Source organism: Stegodyphus dumicola, chromosome X2 (genome assembly GCF_044657685.1).
Source record: "Stegodyphus dumicola isolate Sdum_Otavi_A_Nest chromosome X2, ASM4465768v1".
Classification (NCBI taxonomy): Eukaryota; Metazoa; Arthropoda; class Arachnida; order Araneae; family Eresidae; genus Stegodyphus; species Stegodyphus dumicola.
This window is the reverse complement of record NC_140781.1, coordinates 58740057-58760538: the sequence shown is the minus strand read 5'-3', so window position 1 is coordinate 58760538 and position 20482 is coordinate 58740057. Positions and strand designations below refer to the sequence as shown.

The following is a 20482-nucleotide window of genomic DNA, read 5'->3' as shown; positions in this document are numbered from 1 at the left end:
CACGGCTCCATGACTTCCCCCTCCCCTCGGCGCGTATTTCCCGTACCTCAGTCGATAGCACTACCATGTCGCTTTCCTTCTGCACATGGGTTCAATGTTTTTTTTTATTTTTCATTTATTTTTTTTATTCTTTTCATGGTCTTGTTTTATGTCGCGTTTTGTGCCACTATCATCCTATAACTAGTGAAGAGCGTGTACGCAAGCTAAGCTTGGTATTAGATCGTTCTTTTAAATGGCGTTATTATGTACGCTGCTTTTACACCACATTTAATATAATTTTAATCACTTTATGAGGGAACTGTCTATACATTTTTTAACAGCATACGAATTAAAATGTATTCTGTCCGTTTTATTGCATTATTTGCAATAAATACAGCTATTCTTTATATATATATATATATATATTTTCGGAATGCTGTTTAACTGAAATATATATATATATATATATATTTTTTTTTTTTTAATCTTCATTCTATGTCTGAGAGTTTTGGGAATGTGAAAAGTTAATATTTATCTGTGTTTAAATTGACAGTTACTTTACAGCATTTGTTTTGTTGCGTGTTTCCTTAGTAGCAAGTACCTTAGGAATTCCTTTAAATTGTTTTTTCCCTCTCTTTTTTAAATTGCAGAAGGCATATTAGAAAAACAAAAATCCTCTATTATTAATGCGCTTTCCTGTTTAATTTTCTATTGCCCTCATCATTCACTTTACTGTGCCAAATTTTAATACATATATTCAAAATGGTGAAACAGTTTTATAGAAAGTATCATGAAAGGTTCGAAGTTTCACACTAGTTTGAAACTGTCAATTAAAAGGGAGAACGTGATTATTTTTTTTATGTCGCCGATCCACTTTAGCTTTCTTGTTTCGGTTTTTGATCGAATATGCTTCTGATAATATGAACTATTATTTTTTGGGGGGTAAATCTCTTGTTTTAAAGGTTGAGTAAAATTTATTCTATTTTTTAAATTATTGTTTAGGAATACGATAGTTTTTGGATGAAAAAAAAAAAAAAAAAAAAAAAAAAAAAAAAAAAAAAAAACGCAAAATTAGAATCAGTATTTCATAATGAACACGGCGACAAAAGAAATAACTTTTTGAAATATTAATTCATTTACATTCTTTTACACCAATATAATTAAGTAAAATTTCGCTCGTAGATAACTACAAATATTTACAAAGGGCAGTAAAACTATTTAAATTATCTTAACAGCCTTTTGTTCACTTTAGTATGGAAAACAAATTAATATAATTATTGAAGTTAACTATTTTAAGGGAAAAAGTAATTAACTGAGTTTTCAGAGGTTGAGAAGAAGCATCTTTTACAATTTGGATAATAAAATCTTCTGCCATATTTCTAAGAAATAAATGAATATCTTCCCTATCCGATACCATTAATGAATCACAAAACTTAAATCTCAATCCAAACTGATCAATTTATTTAGAACTTTTGTCTCATCTCTTAGTCTGAAACACATTAAAATAAATACTAAATAAATAAGTACAAATAATTTTTAGATCCTTTTTTAAACAATCACTGCCTTTACAATTGTTAATATCTCAGTGTTCTTGGTTGGCTGATCCATGCGTAATTATCACAAAACGTTGTAATTATATGTACTATGCTTGAGTAATAAATATCAACCGTATTAAATGATAAATACGTCTAATATCGGATGATTTTAGCATTAATCTTAATACACTGGATAAAGGAAAACTGGAATAGGGAAGAGCTGAATATAAAAAATTAAAAACATGATGATTATATAGCGATTAAATTCAATTTCTACCTTAATAATAGTAAAATACAGAAGTATATTTATTATTTCTACTTTTAGTTACTGAATTTCAACATATAAAGGTAAAACAAGTGTGTTTTTAAAATGTAGGAATTCTTTAAAGAAGCGTCTTTATGAAAGCAGTTTAAAAATTAAATCCAGATAATTAAAGACAATAGTTGCCAATAAAAATGTTAAATTAGATTAAAAATTGACATAAAACATATTGTAGAAAATTTTAATGCGAAAGAAAACAACGGAAATTTAAGAATATTAAAAAGTCAAACGATAATTAAAATATTAAACTATTGAGAAATTCATTTTACACAAGAAATATGCATTAACATTCCTGGACAAATCGCACAAGTTAGATTTTATAGCGAATTTATGAAGAATTTATAAACATTACGACACACAGGACAACTCCCCCCTCTTCCCCACACGCCAAATTCGCTTCATCATGCATGCAATCACTTCGATTCTCATATATTTCCGGAATGTGAAGCTTATTTCCTGTTTTAAAATTCACCTTGATAAACAGATTTTTCTCCATTCAGTCATTATTTCATGAAAAAATCTGATGTTTTTTTAATTAGATCGAAAAATCTGAACCACATGACTTTCTTGTATGGCCTGTTAAATTATACATTTTTTTTCTGTGCTTCATTTAAATTTATTTCCTCATACTATTCTAACTTAATTAACCAATGCAAGGCAATTAACCGATAACTTAAGGCATGTTGCAAATGACCTCGAAAATTGCAAATTTTGAAATTAAATATCCCAGTCAATTTTTGTCTTAAGGGAGTCAAACGTGTTATAATTTTCTTTTTTTTCAGGAGATCGCAAAATAACGTTTTGACGTTTTCACGTTTCGACACTGACAAAACGTGAAAACTTTTGTCATTTAAAACACTTCTTAAGTGGAGGTATATGACTTACGACCAACTACTGCGGAAATAAAGTCTGGGTAAGGACTTTTAAACCAGGTTAAAGGGTGTGGATGCGTATATATATATCTTCAATAACAGAGATAAAATAATGAAAATGGGTTCGGGAACGGTCAAAAATGGATATTTCTGTTGAAATCTGAAACTCGAAAATTTTGGCTATTACAACACTTCTTTTACTCCGCACAAGGAAGTAAAAAGCAAGGAATGTTTGTAGTATTTTCGAAATATTGTTTAATAATATATAGAATGGAAATATTAATCCTTGGTCAAATTAGGAATTTAGTCTGAAATTACTCTTTAAGGTAATGTTGATGCGCATAACTTTTCATATTTCTAATTGCACTCGGTTGATGTTGCTTACAAGTTAATACATGCATTTTACGATTCATTTGTCTTATAAAGAGTTTAGCAAAAACCAGTCAAAAGGTATAGGAAAAAGGAACAGATCGAAATCAATGCTGATGAAAATTATTTTTTTCATTTATTCTGTTTTTAAATACATCATATGAATACTAATGTAGAGGTCATGAAGATTGCCCAGCTGCATTTAGTACTTTAAGATTGATTTAACTGGCATGTCCAACTTATTCTTCTCTAGGGAGTAAAGGATCAAATATAAATTAAATTATAATTTTAACTTTTAAGTAGCATTTACAGCGAAGTATATAATACAGAAAATATATATTCCAATTCAGTTAGCTGAAAGTAAAAGGTAAAAATCGATTAAAAACAAGACAAACATTAATGCGTATTTTTTAATAGCGTGTGTATGAAATGTTCTTACTTGATTATAATGACTGATAATTGCTTTAAAATACATCATACAAAAGCATCTTTATATTTTTTACACTTATTTTGTTATTTACATTAGATGCTTGTAAAATATAAAAATTAAGTTAGGATAAAATCATTTTCGACACTTACGAAAAATAGCCTGTATTATTTGATTATTAACTAATTCGTCTGTCTCAAGTATTATTTGATTATTTACCAATTCCTCTCAAGCCCGTATTATTTTATTGTTTACCAATTAGTCTTCTTTCACTGTGTTAGAATTTAGATGGAGTAGAGAAATTCGGCGTAAAAATAGAGCCAATCATGCGATAAAATCACGAAAATTTCTTTTGTTTTATTTTGTCATTCTTCGAGCAGTGAAGAAGCCCAATCAATAGCCACCGTTGTCATATTCAGAATCCGAAACTGGGCAAAAAAACGACAGCAGGCTTATGAAGCAATCACAGGTCACGAAGTGAGAGCTCAGAGACCCCCTACCTCCCTCCTAGGAGGTGGGAGTTAGATTGTTTTATTGTTGCAACGCGCGAGGGATTCGTTCAGAGTCCCATATGGTGTTGGAGTACGAACTGCACTTTGCGAGCGCATATTGGTAACGTCATTGTCCCCCGTCTCTTTAGTACTAAAAATGAGACTGTTGTACTAGTGTCGAGCATAATTTATTTTCAACTATAGGGTGGCCTATTCTTATCCAAATATCCTCTCATACAACGCGTAAGTGGAGATTCATTACTGCCGCCTGCTGTTTCAAATAAAGTTTTTACTCTTGCTTATTTTTAAACAGCTCAAGTTTTGGAGAATCCTTTAACGTCTTTTCAGAGACTGCTACTCTGAAACTCCAATTTTTTATGTAAGATAAAATGAATTCCTGATGTCTGCAGTTTGGATCATAAGGCAATTATGAAAACAAGCTTAGTATTATTGTTCATGTGATAGATATGCAAGTTTTTTATGGTATATTTTTTTGGTTTAGTAACTTCCAAGCAGATATTATTTTTAATATCAATAAATCTACAACCTGTGATAACACAAATTGAAATGAATTTTTCTATTTTCAAATTGAAATGAATTAAAAAATTTTTATCCCTGAATATTTACTCTAATAAGTGTTAACGGTTTTACTTCATCATAATAAATCCTTCTTCAGTTTACATAATAAGAGAAATTTCCAAATTATCAAAGCGTGAAAATTGAGATTTTCTTTCAATTTCTTGAAACAGTTTTGAAAGAATGAAACGTGCATCAGTTACATATACACTAAAGGGTAAAAACAGTTTGCGAATCTCAATAGAAAAACTTCAGCTAATTCTTTAATCAATTTAAGCACTTTTTTGAGTCTCGAAAGTGAACTTATAGTTAAATACGAAGTCCTAAGTAAATATTTTCTTCCAGAATTTTAAAATGGATCTAGCAATGCGGAAATAAAAATTGCACTTGCAAAATAAACTCATTCTAGCACATTAAAAGAAAAAGAGGGGGAAGTATTATTTCTAATTGAAATCTCAGTAACAAAAGCGATGCTTAGTAATCGTACGAAGCAGGAATCTTGCACTTACGCAAGAATAATTCTCGTCGCTAACATTTTTTTGTGACAATTTTACTTTACTTCCTACTGCATAATAAGTGTAGCAGCAAAGAATATTTTCATTTTGAAAACCTTAGGAAAAACCACTCGTGGCTTAATCACGACTGCTAATAGTATTTGCAATAATTACACTGGATGAAAGATTACTTAAAAGCCGCAAGAAGTAAAAATTAATTTATTACATTAAGAAACGAAGCATACTTTCCGTAATTCACTGTAGCTTTTAAATATTAGTGGGAATTATTACATTAAAAGCACATTTAAGCAATTCAGAAGTTTTCTTGAACTTTTATTAATTACTTGAAATTCTGTACATAAAAGCGAATATGAATGTTCAGTGCTTTATGATATAACTCAAGTTATATTTCAAATTATTTGTTTACATTTATGTATATGAATATCTAGAAATTAGTTTTTAGATTGACTACTGGAAACTTGTTCTTCTATTAAAAGCCATTTTTCACTTTTTATGGTTTAAATTTTATGCTTTGGATTATTCTTTACATGGTTGTGTTTGTTATAATGATGCAGTATAATTTCAGTCAGAAAAGATGGGAAAGGGAAAGCACAGGGAGGAGAACCTACAAGTTCTTTCCAAAAGTCATACATACAGCGTTAATACATACAGCAGAACACAAACTCAATTCTACACTGGCCATGGTCCCTTCCCACATTACCTTAAGAGATTCGGCATACGAGCATCAGATTTGTGTGAATGTGGTGCGGTAGATGATGCAGATCACTTCCTCTTCAACTGCCCACAAACCAATAAACTGCATTTAAAAATGCCAAGCAGTGAATACTGGCCGCAATGGGCAGAGAATACCCGCGGCAACAAGCAGACGAAAACTAAAATAGAGGAGGTAATCAGGCTTTGCTCAGCAAGATTCTAAGAAATTCTCCCCCTCTCTTGAGAATTGTATCTTCGCAGCATAATTTTAATAGCAATTCAAAATACTACAACAACTGAACATCAACACTAGGAAAATAGCTCACCCCGTAGAATAATAACAGGACTGTAAGAGCAAAACTATTGTAATGTAAGCATATTACTATCCAGTTTATATGTACTTGATAAAAATAATATTGTAAAGCAGTTTAAATGATATTGAAAATCCAGTCAATGTGTAAATGAATTACAAGTTTAATTTTGATTATCTCAGTAAAAGTATTGTAAATATGAATTCATATAATGTCTAAATGTACACATAGCTGTCATGATTTTATGTATCTGTCATATAACTTGTACAAGACAATGATTGTAATCAACATATCTATGCTTATTCACAGGCCTTGTATGCCCATGTAATATTTATAAGTATATTCTTACACGGAGGAAATTTTCCCTTCTGCCAGGATGACTACTAACACTGTAAGACTTTTACAACAAAGTTAGGTCAGTGGTTATCTCAGGCGGCGCTCAGTATAATTTCAGTAAAAGTTGTTAAATTTCTCTCAAAATTTTCTTTCCTTATTTACAATTACAATAAGCATTTCATTAATTACTAGGAAATTTAAGTATGGAAATAATAAAATTCCAAATTATAGAAATGCCAATAAGAAAAAATAGGATTCTCAAAGTCCAAATAAGAAACTGTCTGATATAGTTTCATATACGATCTTAAGAATAATACTCAGGTAATATAATTCTTTAAAATTAAATAAATTAAGAAATGCAGACTTTGCTCTGGAACATTGTTTAACCATTGAAAACATTAATTAAGTAGCAAAATTTGCGTTATATTTATCTAAGAAAAACCTCACCTGAATGCATTGTGAGTACATAATATTCGTAAAAAAAGGAATGCTAGAAATCTTGTTCCATTTAAACACAATTTGCATGAAAACCGTGACATGCTCCACAAAATTTATTTAAACTGATTGCTAGGGAATCGGAGCACCAGCAAATGTAGCAACACCGTGAATCAAGGTTTATCTGTGGAATCGGTCTCTTTAAACACACGCTTAATAGGAGACATCTAATTATAGATCGCAGTTTACCGAAGGTTGCCCGGAAAATGAGTTCTATGCCTTTAGCAAAGTAAATTTTATTACGAGAGGCAACGACAAAGGATAGATAATAAAATTCATCCCCTCGATTAAAACTTGATGAGTTCATCTTCAGTTGGTTGTTATTCAAAAGTATAGAAACAGATAGCGCTTAAGGCGAAGGATATTTATAATTGCGGATGTGATAGCAACTTTCCTGAATATGTAAATCAGGGAAGGAATGTTGCATTATCCGTCATAAATACATTGTAACTGCTTTTCATTTAAAGGCGACAGTTTTTTGGGCCTCGTTATGTTTTTGCTCGGTTGTTTGTGTAAGGGAAATTAGCGAATTAATCACTTCTTGTGTTGAGGCCCAATTTTGCTTTTAATATTCTTCAGCTTAAGGCCTTTTCTTCCCTCCGCTGGAAACCACTTTTCATCTTTCTTGGTATTTACGTTACGAGAAATTTAAATAATTATTGCTTGAAGAAAATATGCTTCGCGAACATTTTTTATGCTTCCCATAATCAGTTTAAGGACGGAGATAATTTAAATTCTGATAACATGTAATCCTTTATTGCTCTGTTTTAAATTAAAGCCATTAGATTTTAAATTAAAAACATAACTTCATTACAGACTGTCTGTAAAGGAAAGAGAAAATGTTACAGTGAATCTAGTTCAAAGTAGAATGAGTTTCTCTTTCAAGCCGCTCCAATTCATGTATTTCCTCCAACTTTCTTTCTTTTTCCCCCTTTTAAAAAGTTCTGGTTTAAATATTATACATATTACGTATGCTTAAATAGAATACTTATTTAAAATTTCTGCTAGATAACTTTCTAAGCTTTTTTAAGCAATTTAATTACATTAATAACTGACAAAAGTAAACTTTACTTGATGGTGATTTGATTTGAATAAAATGTTTTAAAGCGTTTCGAAAGATAAACCGCGGTTATCTTCTTTCTTCACATTAAATCTGCTCCAAGTAGAGGTTACCTCTTGCCAGTTATTAGTGTTTAAGTTGACGTGCATCTCTTTTATTCTCTAATTAATTTACTAATTACACAGACAAGAGAACATTCTGTTACTTTTTAACACCAGAAATTTTAAAACAAATTATTTCATATGTCATTTCAAAAACATGATAAAAATCAATGAATAATACATTCATTTATGATGAGTAACTAGAGAACAATAACTGTAATACGTTCATAATTATTTATAACTGTTTATCCATTCAAAGTTGTTCTGTAAATCTTCGTGAATCTGCCTGAACTGTCATGATGCTTAATAACATTTTGTTAATGTGGCTTTTCAATATTTACTAATATTTTCAATCCATTTATAACTTTATATAATTCAAAATGCTAACGGAAAATATATTACTTGACATTAATAATTATTATGAAACAATGGATTTTAACTGTAAATTAATGAAAGAAGAGAGCACGGTTTTTCACTTATTTGGGGATAAGTAGGCTATGGTCCCACCAGTAGCCGAGTGCTTAAGACTACAGAATAATGGCAGTTTTAAAATAGGTTCGAACCTAGGTTAATGAGTTGGTTAGGTGGACGCTTTTCCCCATGTGTAAGAGGAGTGCGAACCAGTTTCCATTAGAAAGTCCTCCACGAAGGCATACCTGCCCTTAAGCAGATAGCCTTCGTATGCTTTGCCATATTCAAATAATCTAATAAGGATAATGTAAGGTACACATGGTAGATATGTGTGTGCGTGTGTGTGTGTACAAGTAAAACATTTTTTTTTTTCAATTGCTCAGTCAATAACCGTTCCTAGATACTGTGAAAATATAGCAATTATGCATCTTTTATTACTCAATGCAAAATCGATATTCTTATTGAATTTTCTTCTTTAAGCTCTTCATTCCTTTTCTGTATAGGATTTTTAAATAGCTGGAGATGAAATTCAAAAGATTTAAAAAAATTGCACGGAAGATTTGAGTCTCTTTGTCTAGCATTGCCATAATAACGAAAAGATAAGTTTATCTTCCTCTCTCATCGCAAACATTTTGCCGTCAAGGAAAAGAAATTTTCAGTAGGATACACATACTTTACAATTGATATTTTTCATGTGGTGTACACAACTCCCTCATATTCATTATCTACTTTAAAATTGTGTTGCTTTTTAAAAATCTTTTTTTTTTAAAACCGACATTTGGAGGATGGGGTCTTTCTCAATCACCACCCCTACAAGCCATTACTTTGGGTCCCGGTTGTCAAGTAACTCCGTCAGTTGTCATTCGAGGACCAGGACGAGGGGAAGCACAAAACGAGCTGGGGGATCACAAATGAGAAGGGGGAAGGGACGTTGGGTAAGAGTGACGCGTCTGATACAGTAAATCCAACTATTTGCATAGCGCCCCTTAAACCCCCAGGGAATTATTGAAGGGGGAAATAGGGTCTGGTGGCTTTAATAGGGACTCAATACAGCGTGTTATCTCTGGTCTTCGAAATATCTCGCAAATTCTATAGAAGGATCCGGACCCATCTGTTGAACGGGTAGGCCTTTCTGATGTTTTATCATCATCTAATATCGTAATGTCGGTTATGGAGTTTACTTTTGTCTGACGCAGTCTTTAATTCTATTATTTTGGAATGCTTTTCATAATTTGCTTACTATTGGTTTTGGTAGAATATGTCACTCAACTGTAAAATGCAATATCAATAACAAACATTGAGCACTGAAGTCCTGCTACTTCTTTTCCGTGTTTCATCTGAAGCTTACTTTTAACCGGATTCCAGTAACACCTTCCATTTAAAATAAACATAATTTTTATCAGTTACTGTTACTTTTCTGAGTAAAATGCACGGCAAAAATGTGGATGCATTTCGAAATTTGCAGCCAGGAAATTGACTGATGAAGAGGTGGTATAAATACAGAATTAATATTTCAAGAATTAATTTTACCTAATATGATAATTTAATCTTTCCTGAAATTGTTCTGATACCTATCAATTCATTGTACTAATACATGATTTAGAGGAAAGGTCGAGATTAAAACTGATCTCATTTAAATACCCATTCACTATTTACAGTTGATTGTTAATCTGTAACTCCTGCTGCTATTACTCTCCTTGAATTCAAAATTTATTTCCTCAATATACAAATACGAGTGTTTAGTTATATATCTCCCACAATAAGGATTGAAAGTTTATTTTTCTATTTATCATGCTTTTAGCTTACGTGACTACTGAAAGCATTTGTTCAAATACAAAAGCTTTATCTTTAGGCTTCCTAAAGCATTATGCTTGTGGGAATTATCAAGTATATTTTTATGCGGTTAAAAATGAGCATGTCAACCAAATTATTGTTTCCGAAATTAAAAATTTAAAGGCATATAAGAAGAAATGAATTACATTAAAATATAATATACTCATGGAAAAAAACAATTAATCTAGCTGACTAACAAATGTTTTGAAAGGCTTATATATATATTTAATTTAGTTGGTTAACGAATACCTTGAAAGGCTTATATATGCGTACATATTTAATGCCAAATATCGAACAATATAAAGCTTGACATTTTTTGGAAAGTATTTCTTCTCTCATTAATTTCACCACGTGCTTTAAAATCTGTGTTATTTTAATACAAAGACTCGTCCTTAATGCCTTTCTTTACTATAAAATATTAAATTTGATTACAACGTATGTTTTTCCGAATCATTCTTTTCTTAAAAATAGAGAAAAATTTTTAAATTAATGCATGACTCAAATATTAAAGTATAAATAGTTTAAAGAGAAGGGTAAAATGATTGAAATATGATCTTTATTCAGCTGAAATACCGTTTAAAAAGTTTCGGGAATTTTAAATATTTAAAAATTTTTATTATAGCATTATTTTAATGTAAGTAGTGTTGTAATGTTAAATGTAAGTAGTGCTTTGATCTTTCGTAGAGAGTAGTACGATTTATATGGAAACATGGCATTTTTCAGTTACAGCAATACAAATTAAACTGTTACATTTAATACAAGAAAAATCTGAGAGAAGACTCGCCAGCCTTTTGGTGATCAGCGGAAGCACTCGGTACAGCAATGAACTCGCCTTCGAATTCCAAGTCAGACACAGGTGTTTATGTCTGTAATCTCTTTGCGGAATAGGGGCACTTAAACTCTATCTATCTGAAGGTAATGACTGTAGAACAGAGGTAGGAGAGCCTCTGTTCCGCAGTCAGTAGGAGAGCCTCTGTAGTAGATTTCAACCCTTCAATTTCATTCGTTAAAAAGCTAGAATGGAATCAGACAAGCAGTTCTACGTTAAAATAATCGAGTCCTATATTCTATATTCCTTCTCCTATATTTTATATTTTTTATATATTCTATATTCTTAATTCTTCGTCCTATATTCTATATTCTTTGCTCTCTCTTCATTAAGAAGTTCAACTATTAAAATTGCATTAGGATTAATTAAGATTTACACGCAAAACTAAATTGCATAAGAGTGTAATTTACACGGGATATCATTTTTCATGATTGGTTAAATGAGGCTTTTTATTACTTTACCAAATACCTTAGTGCCAGATGGTCACTTCATCAAAAATAAAAAAATATAATACCATCAAAGTTCTAAACATACTTTTATTCTAACAACAACAATTTTACTCATATTTCCCTTTTCTGTAGCTAAACCCACTTTTATATTTAAGTCTTCAAGTATTCATTTTAACCTAAATTACGTTTATATCAACTTTCTGTTCAGAATATTCTTTTCAGACAGCAAAAATGCGTTTTGTTATGCTTGTTAACTTGGGATTCTGTACATAAATCTGAAAATTATTTCAATTTTATTTTTGTTGACTAATATTTTAACAACAGAAAATCGAAAATATTGCAACTTTTCGCCAACTCAAAGCCAAAATGAACAAAATAAAAGTGTTTCCCTTAGCCGTAGCTCTCAAATCTACAACATTTTAATTTATAACTCTCGTCAGTGATAAATCTATTTAGAATTTAGATACTCTATTATGTTTCGAAACAGTATAATTTGTAGATCTTTGGCAGCATATGTAAAGAACAATAAATCTGAAAAACAAACGCCTTTTATAATTAGCTAGAAGTGACCTCTTATATTTTTTATGAATGCATTCTTTTCTCCCTCCCCTCTTTTTTTTTTTTTTTTCTTAATTCACACAAAGTAAGACTGATTCCCTGTCAGTAATCCGGTAGTTTTATTAAATGTTCTAATACAATTATGGGGCAACACGTAAAAAATTAATAATAGCACAGCAATCTGTACACTTCTAAGGACGCCCTTTTACAAAAGGACTTAAGGCTCAAGGATTTAAATGTCGACTTCACGTGCAATTACCATTCGTATTGCGCTCATTATTTTAATAGAGGCTTAAGTCTTTGAGTCAGGCCCATTGCTTTTTTCTCCCATTTTTCCCTTTTTTTCCCCCTCCATGTTAAAAAAAAGGTAAGGAGAAGGAAAAATAACTTAAATACTATTCCTTATTTGCACACTAATGTAGAGATAGGGGAAAAGTAGGAGGTTAAAAAAAAGAGCGAAAAAGAAATATCGGTGAAGCTGCGAAAAAAATAGCGAAAAGAAATTTGAAGCAATGACGGTGTGGGGGCACTTTTTTCCTTATTGTTATTACTGTTATTGGTTTGGCGGTGTTGCTCGCTAAGACAATATCCGAAATTGCTAATAGCTTGCATCATATTTACGCAGGCGGACTTTTTAATCAATCGTATGAATACATTGCAATTCGTTTAGCCCGACTGGTAGGAGGCTAATGCGAATCAATTTAACGGTGACATCGCCAGTCGCGCAAAAAATAAAAGTTGGAATTAAGCTGCAGAAAAATCGTGTCAATTTGTTCTAGTGATTTCGGCGAAAATAGGATCTCGGCCGAGCAAGGAATGACACTTAAGAAGTCTTGAAAGAGGGGAAAGAATGGAGGGGGTGGGAGAAACGTCCATGAGAAAAAAAGAAAAAAAAAAGCACTTAACTCTCCTCTTAGCCCTGTCGTCCATTATTCATTACATTCTAAAGTCTTCCTTCTCTTTCCCCGACTAAGTCTCTTCTTCTAACAGGAGAAAATTCTCCGTTTAGCCGTGAGTACAAGTAATTACTAGAATGTGAAGCCAATTGGAGTAGGTATCGCTTCCCGAAGATGCGGAGATGAAAGGAAAAAGAAATCATCGGTTAGTTGCCTCAAAAACCCGGAGTACATTAAATACGCTAGGGGCGTAACGCTGAAGGGCAGGATAAGGATACTGTAACACTCCTTGAAATCTCTGTGTACCGCCCTACTTATTTTCGGAAAACGAGTTACAGGGGCGGCGGTGGTGGAAATATTGAATTGAGGTTATTCCCTCCCCCCCCGGGTGGAGCGAAGATAAAAGAAACAAAAATGTAAAAGGGAAATCTTTCCACTTTACTGATTGGAATAATCTTTAAAGGGTGTGAAATTCTTTCCCTCGAATTATTTTTGAGTATGAGTGGTGATTGTTTCAAGGGACTTATTAAAGAGACTTCTTAATCGCTTGCTTCTTCGCCTTTTCAGTATGGTGAAAAAGAGGAAATGGTGCTACAATATTTTTTTATTACTGTTATTTATAGAACATAAGGATTTTCAGATGCAATCTAGATGAAAAGGAAGTTGAATAAAAGGTATTCTCTCTCCCCCTCCTCCTGTTTGTGGCCATATTACAGAACTTAGTTTCAATGACGTTAATGCAGAAATTTGTTATTCAAATTCAGACCCCCTCAACTTGTTTCTTTTTAACTTAGACGCAAAGAATGTTATAAAAACTTGACAGCAAATGACATCGTCTTCCTTGATCCGAATCATACTGCTAAAAAATCTAATAGTATGCTGCTAAATAACGGAAGAAATGCCATATTTATTGAAATCCATTGATATAACTTGGCGAAAAATGAGCTGTTTGTAGAGCATAGCACTTTTAAATTTTGGTAAAACAAAATGGAACACACCTATCAGAATTTGTTTCACTCTGAATAAAATCGCTACTTTTGTAAGGTGTAATTTTCCATTTCCGCCCCTTTTTCCTTCCCCCTTCTTTTAATTTCTTCTCTCATTTAAAGAAAATATTTAGTCAAATATTTAGTCGTTGCAATAATTTGCTCGATAAGTGTTGCCTGAAAGTGAATTTCGAGCTGTCTTCTATTCTTCTGAAAATACATATCTTTAGGAACAAAATGCGCTTAATAAAATCCTTCAGATTTGTTTCCTTTGGTTTTTGCCTGCGTTATTCTTCCTCTGCAGTTTTAGTTTTATTTTGAAATAAAGTTAATATATTTTTCTGAAGTTCATTTAAATACATTTTTATTCAATATTGTTAATACATGAGAAATACTAATTCTTTGGAAAATGACATAGCCCTCGATATACATATAAAGTAAAATCAATATGTAATTGAAGAATTAATTATATAAATAGGTTGCAATCTGTATTCTCTAAAAGTCGCACTTTATTTTAAAATCTACAAAAAATTCTACGAATAGTAAAATTTCACTTTTAAGATGCAACATTTGTAAGTTTAGAAATATTTAAATGCATATTAAGGCCACAGCAGATCATTAGCTTCAGCAGATTTGTAAATACCTAAACAATTATAATGTCTTATACTAAGTTATGCATATCTCTTCGTTGAAAAAAAGTGAGAACTTAGTGTTTGGGGGAGGGGAGCTCTGTTAATTCCCTCTTATACCCAGTATCTTTGCATTATACAATGAATCTTATTCTCCTAACTGTGAATTTAAAACATAAATCTTTGCATTTTGTTATAAATATGTCTTTGTAACATTCTTCCATACTTTCCAATTTATCCGTGTTTCGCATGTGAAGATTTTTCTCAGTCTGTTGATAACTGTTAACCAAGGAGTGCTGAAAGTATTAGAGTGCTGAAAAGTGTTAAGAAGCCTTCATCAATCTAACCTGCTTTTAAGAAACAAATATTACTTGCTTTGAAACGAATAAAAAGATACTGACAACGGTTTGATTCTGTTACTGAACAGGGTATTTAAAATTTTTTCATTTATAATTTCAGCAACATTGCTGCCCGCATTTCCAAACAATTCTAAGGGTTTTCTTTCTACCATTATTACGTCTTCAGAAATAATATTACTTATATTTAATTCTATATTGTATTTAGGACATCATTTTCCATTTGCTAGAACATAATTTATTTAATGAACAATGGTAAAACTTATTTTTTTCAGTCTGCTGATAATTGCTAACTAAGAGTATGTTGAAAATGAATTAAAAAGCCTTTATCGATCTAATCTGCTTATAAGGAGCAAATACCATTTGCTGTAAAAGATATAAAAAGATACTGATAAGAGTTTCATTGATTCTGTTACTGAACAGGATATTTAAAAATTTTTCATTTATCATTTTAGCAACAATGTTGCCCGCATTTTCAGTTCTAAGTGTTTTTTTTCCCCTATCATTATTACGTCTTCAGAAGTGATATTAACTTAATTCTGTACTGGATCCAGGACATCATTTTATATTCGCTAGAACATTATTTATTAAACGCTGGTAAAAATTTCGCATCGCTATGAAACCTGATGGGGATGGATAAGTTGGATTTAAAAGTCCTTCGAAGTTAGACTATTTATCAAGTATTTAACATTTTTAGTTCCTTAGATGAATAGTCATTTTTATATATGTATTTTAAATTTAGTACAGTGAAGCGTTATATTTTGAATAAAATGGAAATAAGGATTAAATAATGTTTCAAATTAAATTTCGCATCTAGATTCTCATCCGACCTTGATTCTTTTTAATTCTCAAAAATTTCAGATAATCACTTTTTTTAAAAAAAAAAAAAAAAAAAAGAAAAAGAAATGATTTCTTTCAGAACAATAAAATTAAACACACTTATATGAACTATAACGAAAAATTTTCATTATTTATTTTCCTTTATACTTTGTCATCAATCTGATTAAATATTAAGAAAAATACTAAAAATACTGAATCATCAATAATCAATGATTGATCCTCCAAAATTACGCCTGAGAAGACCGGGATTTAAAATAAAACGTCCACGGTCTAGAAATTTTAAAAGTTTGGAATTCTACCAAAAGTCAAAGATTTGTGGAGGCATCCCGGTCGTAAATGACGCGCGCAAATTCGAGAAGCTTTGAGCTAAATAGGTTTTAAATATGAAAAGTTTCCGATAGTTCCGGCCCATTAATCTTAATGAAGAAGGATGAAACACTCAAGGATCAATTATGGCAATAATCATTTGCCATTAATCAAGATACCCGTTGGAAAGCATTTTAAGTGCCCTCACCATTCCCTCTGTCACAGAGTGCGACACCCTTGATTTATCCTTTCCGTTTCCCAGGTACACGAGGTAAAGGAAGGAAATCGCTAAGCATGTTATTCCATATGGGATTTTGGCACAGCATCCTGCAGAGAAAATTCTATTACGTTAATGATTTCTAAATCTTCTAATGTCCCTGAACCTGAAATATACATCAAGCGAATTACACTGATGTATGCTGCTATCGTCTTGGAGGTGTTCATCCATGTTCGAACCTTGAGATTGCCAGAGTACAAACTCTTTGTGATTGTGGATCAGTTTAGGTATAGGCTTTCCAACCGGTGGCGTGGAAAAGCAGCTCAAAACTTATAAGATTTTTATGCTATTTTTGTTTTAAAAGGGAGTATGTGTCATAACAAAAAGAAAAAATACTTGTTCATGCTAAATGTAGATTATGTTTATTGAAAAAAATTGAAAAAAACAGCATGTCATCAGCTAAAGGAATAGCACAACTAGTATGGAGTTAGTACAACAGCTTAAGGAGTGATATAGTAGTATATGTTTGATAGCGATTAAGGTCCACTTTTCCTACACTTTATGAGATGAAAATATTTAGATAAATTTTTTGGAGATTCGCGGCGAATGCTAAACTGTATTGTTATTTGTTTAGAGCAATTATATTTACTTGATAATTGTAATTTTAGTTTAGAAGTCAAACAACAAAAATCAGTGTTATATTTCAAATTTTCACAAGACTAGTTTCGATGGTTTACGGAACCTTCAGCAAATGATGATGGTTCGGTAAAACCATCGAAACTAGTCCTGTAAAAATTTGAAAATATAACGCTGATTTTTGTTGTTTGACTTCTAAATTAATACTTCTTCGGCGTGTTGTTGTATCTTAACCGTAATTTTATTTACTTCATATTAAATTTCTGCTCTCACATTTTACTTCAATGAAAAAATATTTACTCTTCTTGTTATTAAATAAATTTGCATCACAGTTGAAACAGGCATTTCGAAAAGAATTTTATGTATTTTGAACTAAATATTGTAGATTTTAATGGGCTTCATATACTGTGAGCTCAGTAATGCTGAATTTAACCGATTTTATTCTACGAATTTAGTTGTTTTTAAAGAACATTCTGGACATCGCTACTTTAAAATCACAGTTTTTATTATAGGCATAGACATTCTGAATTTTTAAACTATGTCAAATAATTAATTATGTTTTTTATATAGCATTACATCTGAATACATTCTCTGAGGTACCTGAATTTTACAAATCATGAATTGGAGGTGGTTTCTCTAATCATTTTAAACTAACCATAAGGCAGCCTTTTAGAGAAAACTTACTCATGTTTCATTATATGTCTCATTGCCTTAAATGCTTATTGTATTTTAAAATGAACCATCTTTCTTTTGAAAGTTTTTGTATCTCTCTACAGTAGCAAATAATATCAAGAATTCTCTACTTAAATCTTTGGCAATATACAATGAATATTTACAATGCTGAATGATTGTTACACATGTAATCTTAATAATCGTAAGCTCTGAAAAGTTGGCTGTTAATTCTTAGAAAATAACCATTTTAGAAAATCGTTCAAGCTTCTACATCTAGATGATGATGTTAAATAAAATATTGTTTATTAGAAATGCTTCAGATTTTGTATTAGGCGCATTTTTTCATATCATCACTAATTTTCAAAAGTAAATTTTTACGTTTCAATTAAAAATTACAAATAAGTAATATTTATTCTAAATTTTATGGAAAAAGTGATTTAAAATTTTATGTTGCCTGTTTTCAAAATTAATTACTGGGTATGCTATTGAATCAAGAGACAAAATTTTCATTACAAAAACTGTACAAATTTTTCTAACTTAGAAGTGTTTACAACTCTATGATATTAGATTTAATTGCACGAGTGATTAAGTGAAAAATAGTGATTCGTAAGACAGAAGTTATTGGCTATCATTTAAGCTGTAATAGGGAGAAAAACTTAATTTGAATGTTAGAAGTTCCAAATAAATCAAACGAATTACGGCATGCAATATATTAAAATAAAACTCTTTACTTGCACATGTGTACTTAAGCACATGCGTTGATATATTAAGGGCTACTTGTGCTGTTTACATATGATTTTGAAATACGTAAATCTTGAAACCATCCGCCCATTAAGTTTAAAATCCTTTCCCATAAAACAATACAATTCTTTTGTTATATTTTGAATTCATAAAAAGTACATTTTTATTCATTTTCTTTTCCCTTTTCTTTAGGCCATCCTGTACGAAGGCCAAGACAAAAATCCTGAAATGTGCCGCGTTTTACTCACGCACGAAGTCATGTGCAGGTAAGAAAATTCTCTGAATTGTTTTCTGATCTTAAAATCTTAAAAAATAAGAAATAATAAGGGAAAAAAAAAGCTATAGCATAAAATACATTTTAAAAATTTTCCTTTATCCTTCTCAAGAAAACTTCCCTGTTTCTTTATAAAGCGTTTTTTAATGTTTCTCTGTTTTTCAAGATTGCCATAAAGAAGATGGAAGAGAGGGAAAGAACGGTAGCGTTACATAAGATCTCTCGCTCTATAAAGAGCTAAATAATTGTGATTCTTTGTTAAATTCATTTTATCTGGCGGAATTTCTTTCACGAAATGAGAAGGGAAATTCTCCTAGCATTTCTTTTTACACTCGATTCTGTTTTAAGCATGCTGCATTGTAATCTGATTAAATCAAAACCAGAAAAAGGAAAAAAAAAAAAAAAAAAAAAAAAGGAAAGAAGATGAAGGGAGGAAAAGAAAAAATAACGGGTACTACAGATTAGAAAATGAACATATGAAAGAGATATCTCTAATTATCTTTCATTTGCAGAATCTGTTTTTGACAAGAAGATACTTTTTTATCGGCTTGCCTTAGGTAGTATACAGTAAAGATAGTTCGACCGAACTACATTTTAATTGACTCGAGAACTACGTGTAATTAAAGAGCACGTTACTTATAAGGAATGCGATAAAAATACGTTTCTAATAGAGGAAAAAGTGTGATTTTTATGAAATCGATGGCGATAACGCCACAAGTTGGCGACAACTTCCAGCTTTACTTTTTTTTTCTTCCCTTTATTATTAATTTAGTTTCATTTTCGGTACTCCGCTTTTAATATTTGAATGATTACTCTGAATAAAATATAAGTTTAGCTCAGAAATTTTTCTCCTTCTAGTTCTCAATTATACAAAATCATAGAAAAGTGCACTTTAATTTATTTTTTAGTAAAAAGAATTTGGTTTCCGTCTAAATTAAAACAGTTCCTACCAAAGTCTATTGATCAAAATAAAAGACGCGTTAATTTCCTTTTTCTTTTTCTTTTTTTCGGTCTGTAGGTCATAATTTTTAATTCTTTTTTTTTTCGCAGTAATTATCCCTTTTCCTTTATATAATTATGTTTACCTTTCTTAGTAAGAAGTAATTGCGAGCAATCTAATAAAGACATTTTAAAAGAAATTTATCTTAAGTGTCTTAGTGAAGGAAAAATGCTTTTGGAAAATATACTCGGTAGAATTAAGACATTAAGATAAATAAGCATTTTCGCTTGTAAGTAATTTTTTTAAAATATGAATTCTATTATCAAAAATAAAAGTTTGCAAGGAGCTTTTTATGGTGTTTTCTTGCAAGCATAGCTAGCAGTCAAATTTCAGATATTCATATATGTTGTATCATCATAGTATAATTATTAATGTTCACAGTTTTTTTTTCGCACTCGATATGTTTTTTTTTCCCACTACGCAAAGGCCAACATTTCAAAAATTATCGAATTGATGATGTAAATAAATTTTAATAAATTATTATCTGAAACTGTTTGTATTTAGAAACACTGCAGAAGCAGTGGTAAAGATTATTTCATGCAGAAAACTTCACTTGATAATAATCTTAATTTTTAAATCAGTATACTGCTAATGATTTATATTAATATCATTGATAACAATATAGTCCAGGGTCTGATGACTTTCTCAAACTGCCTTCTTTAAAAAGTTAATTTCAAATAAATTAAAAATTTATTATTAATATACATTGAATTTACTCCAGCCTAGACTTAATAATTCTATACTTATTTAATTTCAATAGTATAATA

At 30.8% G+C, this 20482-nt stretch overlaps 1 protein-coding gene across 3 annotated transcripts in view; it reads left to right on the top strand.

The window, feature by feature from the left end:
* Nucleotides 1-20482, top strand: part of kn (EBF transcription factor knot) — a 386251-nt gene that overhangs the window by 82555 nt on the left and 283214 nt on the right. For all 3 annotated transcript variants that reach the window (XM_085809758.1, XM_085809759.1, XM_085809757.1), the window contains exon 5: nt 18634-18707. In XM_085809758.1, the coding sequence (XP_085665884.1) occupies nt 18634-18707 (74 nt within the window). The remainder of the gene's footprint in view (nt 1-18633; nt 18708-20482) is intronic.